Below are 9,335 nucleotides of genomic sequence, written 5' to 3'. Positions count from 1 at the left end.
AAATGATAAATTTGTCAAAGGTATATCGGTTTGAGATTTTTTATAATTAAAAAAATGATTTATGGGTAAATTTATCACGGATGCATCGGTTTGGAGTTTTCTATGGTCAATAAATAATTTAAAGTAAATTTGTAATACATGTGCCACTTTAAAATTTTTCGAAATAAAAAAAATAATTTAAAATTTTTCGCCATATTAACGTTAAATTTTTCTACCTTGTTTTTCTCGAATAACTTGGGTAATTCACTCTCGCATCGCATCGCATCGCATCTAGATCTACTTAAAGTCAGTCAGTCTCACTACTCCTCCCTCGCTCCCTCACTCTCCCCCGTTCCGCTTCGCTTCACTCGGAACCCTCTTTCCCAGAAAGCCTTTCTCCATCTGCATTTCTCAGAATTGCGCTTCCTTTCTGGTTCAGATTCTCTGAATGTAGAATGTAGGTTTCTTCCAATCTCGAATCGATGACGGCTTGATTCGCCCGTGCATGAATTGGACCTGGGGCGAGGCAATGGCGAGGAGGGTTCCGAGGAGGGTCTGGTTAGGGTTCCAAAAATCGATGGGTCTCCTCGTGGGTGGGAATCACACCTCCTCCAGGTTTTGCACTCGCTAAATTTCGATCCCTTTCGTGCTTTTGGCTTCAATCTCTCTCGCTCTGTTAAGATTTTTGACTGAATTGGTCCTCTGAAACTTGATCGGAAAGATCTCAACTTTGCACTGAGTTGCACTGGGCTTGAACTGATTGAATCCCGATAAAATGATGGATTACAAGGCGTTGAAATACCAGATTCTTCATGGGTACATCGCGAGGCGCGTGCTCCTTCGCACGCTCATGGTAGCCTCTGCTATTTCTCTATTCCCTTTGCTGCATGTGTTGTCCGGTGGGAATCCAGCATTTTTCGCTCCGGCAAGTTCCGATAATTGCGCCGCCGACTCGGGTAACTTTGGTCAATTTATGCTGTCTGGCGCGTATTTGATTCCCGAATGGATGTTGGTACCAATACGGGGTTCGTTCGAATCCGTCGAGTGCAAAGAGGATGTGAATTTGACTGTTAATGTGGTTGGAGAGCTGATGAGCAAGCACTTGTTGGATTATAGCGCAAAGGCTCTCTGTGCCGGGGAAGGATCGTCTGCCTGCGTTTTTGCATTGCACGAATTGGGATTCTCCAATGCTTGCGGGGTGTACGGACACCCCTTCTTTTCTCTGAAACAAAAGCATTTGGTTTACGAGCTGAGCTACGGTGATAATTCCTTCGACTTCGTATTCTCCAGGGACCTTGATAAGGTGTCGGTCCCTGCATTGCTTGTGCTCGAGATTGAGCGCGTGCTTAAGCCTGGTGGAATTGGGGCTATGCTTGTCGGTGTTAGTGGTTCCAATCCGAACAGCCTCATTAGGTCGGCAACGCCGGTTTCTTCGCTGCTGAAAGCTTCCAGTGTCGTTCACGTAGGTTTCATGAATGATTTCAGTCTTGGTGTGATGAATGACTTCACTCTGGTGGTTTTTAAGAAGACAATTGAAAATGTGGGTTTCTTTGGGCAGTATAGACTTCCAGACAACTGCCCATCAATTATTAAGAGCAAACCCTTTATTGATCTGATGGAGCCTCTCGTAGAGGAAAAGTCAATGGAATCTAAGCCAAAGAATTCCTATTTACCAAAATTCGTAGATGTCTCTTTAGCAAAGCAAATGACCTATATTGTTATTGGAGCAGGGGAGCATCTGAATTATGCGCATGTGAATTGGTTCCTGCCGTCTTATCCAGTGGACATCCGCACGTTTAACATTTATTTCGTCGACCACAACACTTCTGTGCTTTCATCTTATGTCAAGAAGCCTGGTATTAACTTTGTTTATCACCCGGGGCTGGTGGGAAACAAGGGCAAAAGTAATCTTGGAGATGATCCTGAGTTTGATCCTTATCTGGGAAGTGAAGGTTTTGACATTCTTGTTTGGTTCAAGGAAACAGTGAAGCACGCAGACTTTGTGGTCGTGAAGATGAACACGGGGGAGTTAGAACTGAAATTCCTGGTGGAGTTATTCGAGACCGGAGCCATATGCTCGGTGAACGAGCTCTTCCTCCATTGCTCGGACCCTTTGCAAGGCATCGGAGAAATGAAGGGGGGATGCATGGATCTGTTCAAGGGCCTTAGAAGCACTGGTGTGTTTGTGCATCAGTGGTGGGGAAATTAGACTCTATTCCACGTTTTGCATCCTACTGTTTTTAGGTCGTGTCCTTCGTTTTGTGTGTCGCTCTAGTGCTTGCTTCATACTTACTGAAGCATCGCACCTCCCCTGCACGGATAAGTCCCATAGATGGAGTTCACTCATCATTGGAGATGAATGCCCTGCAAGGGGAGTACTGAATAATTGTCACGTGTCTGCGGAAACTGTGCTTTCCGGTGTGGTTCGAATTTCTGAGTCGTGGTCCAGTACTTTCGTCACGTGTCTTCGGAAGCTCTGCTTTCCGTTGTGTTTCGAATTTCCGAGTCAGTAGTCTAGTCCTTTCTGCTTTGATGTGTGGGGAAAATGTATGTTGCTTCTTGGTTGTGCTCTAGCACCACATGGCATGGAGCAACAATTTCTTCTCCATCTTATGAATAAGAACTTCGTCATTATGATACGCCTCCATCATCCCTTTGCATTAAGCATATGTCTGCTTGAAATTTGTTGATACCAGGAGCTGCGTTTGTTATTATGCTCCATGATTTGTCTCATCATAACTGTGCAGACGACAGTGTGACTGTGACATGAATCTTGAATGCGAAGAACTGCTTGTTCATGCTATTTCATACTGATAAGAACCGTTTTAGGCTCAACGATTTGTGGGAAATGGAAGTTCTCGTCGGCCGGCGAGAAGTCACGAGGGGTAGGGGACCTCAGATACCCAAGACATTGTGAAATCATGACCATGTGGTCCTGTCCTGTCTTTGGAAAGGCCGTTGGGGGTCACTGTCTGTGTCTTGAATAATCAAGATCGTACCCGAACTCTCAACTGGTTTCAGACACCAGGTTCAATGATATTGGACGTGCTGGGAAGCCTGTCTAGTCATTTTTCTCATATTTTTCAATCAATAATTGAGGATTCCAATCCCCGGAGATGCTTCCAAGAGAGAAGGCTGCGACAAAATCACCGACACAGAGGAAATGGCGAAGAGGAGATGAAAGAAAAGAACATAATTCCTCACGTTTCACCCCTTTTTGCAGTTACTGGAATCGCAGAGTAATGAAAGTAAGTAGGAAAACAAAACGAATCATAACAACTTAGAACATCAGCCTACATCTAGAAATAGCAGAAAATAAGGTAATTTCTTCGGTTACTAAGTGGGCACTTTCCTTCTTTCTCATTGGACCTGTCAAATTTGGACCTGTCAAATGGGTGAGTCGAATCTGATTTGGATCGGATCGAAAATAATCCAATTTAAATGGATTCATTTACTGCGTTTTGACGCTTTTCATGAAATGCAAATCTAATGACTAATATTCGACCCCGACTTGTACCCAATCGACACCCGATCCAACTCACATCCTAGCACACTTCCGAATTTAGTCAAATCTGAAAAAATTCATGCCCTAACTGAGATAAGAGTGCAAAGTGAGCACAAGATCGATAGAGTGAGGGCGAAAGAAAATGAAGAGAGTCACAGAGGTGAGTTGGTTTAAGTAAATTGTAAATCCATTTATGACCCACTTATGACCAATTTAACACCCATATGATGTTTGAACACATTTATGATTTATTTATTGAATATAATTAACTCATACAACAATCATCATATGAATTAAGAAATAGGTTTATAACCCGTTTTGATAAGTCTACATCTCATTGAATCTTGTTCTATGCCAGCCAGCACAGGGAAGTGAAATCTTCAACGCAAATTTCACTTTCTCTTCCTAAACCATTACTAAACACAATCTTTTTCGTCTGATGTTTTCCCCCTTGGATTTGAACTTGAAGGCTAATAGTCGTAGGGGGGAAAATAGAAATCTGAAGACTTAGCAAAGATACAGATGGTGCAACTAAAGAGATCCAAGAAATTGGTTACGTGATGTGAGACTACGTCTTCAATGAGAGTTCGGACCACTATGCTTCCGTACTTTTTGGGATCAAACCCAATAATAGGGGGTGAGAAAAAAATCAGGATCCACACGAACCAGACCGGACCATATCCAACCGGCTCATTTTGGGTGGTTCTCATTGGCTACCGGTCCGATTCCCAATTCCAATATACCAGAACCAGCAAGTACCGGTTCGGTTCCCGGTTCCAAGTAGGAACCACACTGTGACAGTTCATTTCAAAACTCATAGGCCGTGAGATCATTATGCGGGATAGAGGTGATTTAACTTCTCACTTCAAAAATATAGGTCGTGCTTCTTTAATTTTACTTCTCACTTCAAAATAGAGGTGATTTTTTCTATGAATTTGTCAAACAAATCAGCAAATGCACCACCAATGCTCATGCCGTCTCTTTATCCTATAGGAATGGATTCATTGGTTCACTCTCGCATAATCTTTTTTAATTGATGTTAGTGCTCTTTACTCGGTAGGATTGGTTTCATGGACCCATTCGAAAAATTAGACAGGACCGATAGTTCGATTCTCGGGTTGGTCTATGAAATGAATGGATGGTTCATGATTCCCATTTTGCGTAACCGATCCCTAGTGGGCGGTTCTCGATTTTAGGGTGAGAACCACCCACTCTAGAATCGATCACCATTACCCAATAGTACAAAGTCATCAAGATTTACTTCCGCGACGATGTATGTTATTAACTTTTCGCTCGGGCTCGAAGTAGATGATATATGACTTGTTTGGAGAGAACTAAAGTAGATGCTACAAAATGCGTCTAAACTGTTTCCATGCAACAACGGAGGTAAAAAGCAAGAGACTGCCCTACAATCGGGTAATTAACTATTGATGCTACGAGAAATTGACCAAAAATTTCTTAAACTTATTGCAATTTAGTCATAAATCTTTTGTATTTGTGTCAATTCAATCCCAATTTTTTTTTGGCCAATTCAGTCCTAAACGTTTAGCATTTGTGCAAATTCAATTCTAAACCTTTTGTAGTTCTACCAATTGGGTCCTTTTGACCAATTTTGACCGAAAATCACCGACATGGCAATTTTTTAATAATATTTTAATATTTTTCAGTTTTTTTTTTTCAAAATTTTTTCCTTCTCTTCTTCCTCAACCATACATTTGACTGGTGAGGCCGGACCTTGCCGCCCTTGGTGAAGTCGACCTTGTCGTTGCCATTGGCCGGTGAGGCCACACCTCCGGCCAATTAGAAGTTTTTTCGGTCGGAGGTGTGGCTAAGGAAGAAGAGAATGGAAAAAAGAAAAGAAAAGAAAAATAAATAAAAAAATTCAAAAAATGTTTAAAAGTTACTATGTCGTTGTCAATCATGCCATGTCAATGATTTCAAGTGAAATTGACTGGAATGACTGAATTGGCACAAATGTAAAAGATTTAAGACTTAATTGGCAAAAATAAAAAAGATTTAGGACTAAATTGAAATAATTGCAATATGTTTTTGACTTTTTTGGCAATTATCCCCGATGCTACATATCGTGATTCGCGTGCATCCCATATTGTTCTAATTTATAGGTTGTCACAATGATCCTTCATGTTAGTCTAAATTGGATAAACTACAACTCGAATACGAAATTCGTCAGATTTTACACCAAACATTTGCTTGCTCAACTAAATCCGCGGAGTTATCGTGATTAGTAGAGTTGACTAGCACAACCATCATGGTCGCCCTGCCGGCACTTTTGCCACGAATTTTTATCCACCGGGCTTCTACTATCTCCCTCCCTCGCCGGAGGTCGACGACCATTCTCCATTTGAGACGACTCGTGGGTGGCGACAACGGACGTGGAGACCACATTGCGGCGAAGGGGGGTGACTACAGTGGCGCCCACACTCGCGCTCCCGCTCACATGCGCTCTCCACACACCAATTCCGCTTCATCTAGACCAAAGCTCGCAAAACCCGAAAATACAATCTATTTAAGGGTGCATTTATTTCACGAAAAATAAATGATCCGAAAAATATTTTCTTTGAACATAGATCGTTATCGATAATAAAGTACTTTTTATTGCCTAATTATTTTATGCGATATAAGTAATTATTTTTAAAAAAAAATACTTTTCAAAATTATCATTTTCTACTAAACAAACGGAGCCTAGATCTTTGGAAGATATATTCTAGAAGTGAGTAAGTCGCAGCAACATTTTCAAAGGCCCAAGAAAAGCTTCGTGAAAGAATTGACCAGAGAACTTGAAGAGGACGAGCATCTTCAAAGAGAGAAGTCGCCATGCAACGGTCTGGATCAAATATTGACCCAAAGAATGGGCATGCAACAAACTTTGCTTCCTCCCTTTGGCCCCAATCATGAATTCCCAATGAATAATGATTTTCCTCGAGCCTGGATCATGTTGTTTAGGGGGATTTGACGAAGTCTTAGAGACTTCTTCAAGCTCGTGCGACTGGAGCAAAAGTCTCGAATCCCTATCGGTCCACACAGTTGTCTATCCACACACGCCTTTGAAATCTCGAAAAATGGACAAATTCCTTTTCTTTACTTAGGAACACATACAATATTCGTCACTACCACGAAAGATATACTCTGGAGTTTTTTGTTCATCCGAAGTAAAAGGAAAAATAGAATAAAAAAAATTATGAGATTTGAATGTTTTGTCAAACTTGCAAACTCTGGTCGAATTGGGCAATATAAAGATTTGACGATAATCTTATAACTTTTTCTTTTGTTTCTTCAACAATAATCGATCTCCACGTTCGAAATTTAGGTCAAACCCTCCATCAATTAACTTAATTGGTAATTAATAGCTTAATAAGTTGTGTACTTGATGTGATAAGTTGGGTAAGTGAGCTAAATGAATGAAAGAACAAGTTCGCCGAACACTTGAACAATTCAACACATGCAAGAACACACACGAAAATCACTAAATTAGCCAGTTTTGACACATTCTCCCCAACAAATTCACATCCCCAGCCATTTGAGCTCATTTGACTTTGAGCTCCTCTCTCTCTCTCTCTCTCTCTCTCTCTAATACCTTGACATGTTCTTAATGAATTCTTCGGGTTAAGGAAGCGTGTCCATTGAATGAAGTTCAGTGACATAAGCCGACACGAAGTGGTTTTTTCTTCGTAAACTCTACTGTGGAACATCTTGGAAGGTCCAAAATTCTCTCACTCCCACACGGACACAAGCCCGTCAAAATTTTCCAAGGCCTTGGACGGATTAGGGTTTTATGATCAAATCGCGTTCCTACATGAAGTTTGGAATTCAAGGTCCAAAATGATTGAATGGACAAGAAAATGAAGCAAATCCAAAAGGAGGTCCTATAGATGTATCCGGTGTGAAAGGAACGCCGTTCTCGATGTTATGCCGCCGGTCGAGCACGCTCTTGTTTTATATCCGAATTGAAAATTCATGAAGCAATTTAATACACGCGTATATACTCCCCGTATCGATACAAGAAAAAGCCAGCCAGTCCAATCTGGAATTGGTCAAATAAACTTGTTTGACCAAAAAAAAAATGTAAAATAAACTTGTCACAGAGCCACCTGCATTCATCTTTAATATCCTAACTAAATTAATTTTTTTTTCTAAAATTTTATATGCAGAATATGATGTACTTACCGAAATTTGTTCTGCTAAAGGTCTGCTGATGCAACACTAGCGTCAATTATATGTGGAAGATCCTCCAAACCCTAATCTTGTAGCGTCCCAAGTCGCCAACGTACTAAGTACTGCTCTAATTTGTTACACACACAAGGCCATACGATCCATCCACAACTACGCAGGACGCGCACCTAAAGAGTAACCGCTCCTTCTCTACTTTGCCACTCTGATCTTTCAAAACATTTACAAGAAGCTCCCCTGATAATACTTTTGGAAACTCCTATAATCAAATTAGGTCGTCATTGTAAGAAGAAAATAGACCGAGTTTCGGCTCAATGCATGAGATTTTTCACTTACATGTTGAGAATGAATAGAGTGTGACTCATACATGTTTTTTTCTCCTTTTTTAAAACAAATTTTGCCTATTTGATTACATGGCGCCCACTCAGCACCACATAGCATTAACACGTCGAGTTGAACTCTTGCGAAACCGAAAGGACAACATTGCACCGGATAGATAATGTTTGGAAAAATTACCAAAAAAATCTTAAATTTATTGTATTTGTACCGATTCAGTCCTAAACCTTTCAATGCGGCCAAAGTCCTCAACCTTTTGAAATTTTTTCATTGTAGTTCATCCCATCAATTTTGGCAAAAAATTACTAATATGGATGCTGGCTATCTTTCGTAGCACGGATGGCGCCGACGTGGATAATTTGTAATTTTCTATTTTTTTAGTTTTTATATTTCTATTATCTTTTTTTCCCTAGAACAATGATGATTGTTGAAGCTTGGAAGGACTGCACTTTGTTAGAGAAAATCTCTTATGATGTCTTGAAGATGATAAAATAATCAAAGGCTACTAATGTGTTTATTGGTTGAGTAGAAATAGGTAAAAGAAACACAAGTCGTTATGCAGATGGTGTATTAACAGAACGTTCGAAGGTTATGAGTTATCTATTAATAGTGAACAAAACATTGAGCGTATAGTTGTCTACAAACATGAGGAAACTCAGTAGAAGGTGAAAAAGCCTAGAAGGGAAAGTTCGGTAAAGCTTGGAAGGACCTTGGATAGGTGAACAACGAGGTAGAACCGCAATTGCCAATACACTTAGAGGAACCGGAAGATAGAGCTCAATATACTGCTTCGGAATTATGCATATGATGTTCTGGATATTGCATCCGAGAAGAGAAGTTTATATTGACCTTAGTTCGATGTTCGGACTCAAGACACTAAAGACTGGTTTCTTTTATGAAGATTGTTCGGAGACAGCGAAGTATTCGGATACAAAAGGCTGCTTATGTTTCTGAAGTTTATTTCTAAAGATTGTTTAGAAGTTGTGAGATACGTTGATTCCAGATTTTAAAGACCCACGCTTGGCATATGTCCATAACTACCGAGATGTTTATGGAAGTTTGTAATCTTTGATTGATCGGATTATTAGGTAGCATGATTGATAAATATCCTTGATTAGAAATTACCTTCCATTGGATAAGAAAACTTCCATATTTGAAGAACTTCATTTATGGAAACCGAAGATTTAGTTGTATGGGCGACTGAATCTAAAGGGTTCAAATTCTACACCAACGGTCATCAAATCTCCCTAGATATATTCTCGTTCAATCAAGATTGATGGCATCCAATCAGCGATTGAAGAACGATCCTTTGAAGACCTATCCAACG

At 40.4% G+C, this 9,335-nt stretch overlaps 1 protein-coding gene across 1 annotated transcript; it reads left to right on the top strand.

Annotated features, from left to right (window-relative positions):
• The first annotated feature begins 271 nt into the window (after nucleotides 1-271).
• LOC115735070 lies at nucleotides 272-2,615 on the top strand. Its single transcript, XM_030666123.2, has one exon. The coding sequence runs from the start codon at nucleotides 755-757 to the stop codon at nucleotides 2,186-2,188; it is 1,434 nt and encodes a 477-aa protein (XP_030521983.1). The 5' UTR covers nucleotides 272-754; the 3' UTR covers nucleotides 2,189-2,615.
• The last annotated feature ends 6,720 nt before the right edge of the window (nucleotides 2,616-9,335 follow it).

The sequence above is a fragment of the Rhodamnia argentea genome, chromosome 10 (genome assembly GCF_020921035.1).
Source record: "Rhodamnia argentea isolate NSW1041297 chromosome 10, ASM2092103v1, whole genome shotgun sequence".
In the NCBI taxonomy this organism is placed as follows: Eukaryota; Viridiplantae; Streptophyta; class Magnoliopsida; order Myrtales; family Myrtaceae; genus Rhodamnia; species Rhodamnia argentea.
This window is presented reverse-complemented; position numbering and strand designations above follow the sequence as displayed.

Coding starts and splice junctions, on each gene's coding strand:
- LOC115735070 (XM_030666123.2), top strand. CDS start 755: ATGATGGATTACAAGGCGTTGAAATACCAGATTCTTCATGGGTACATC.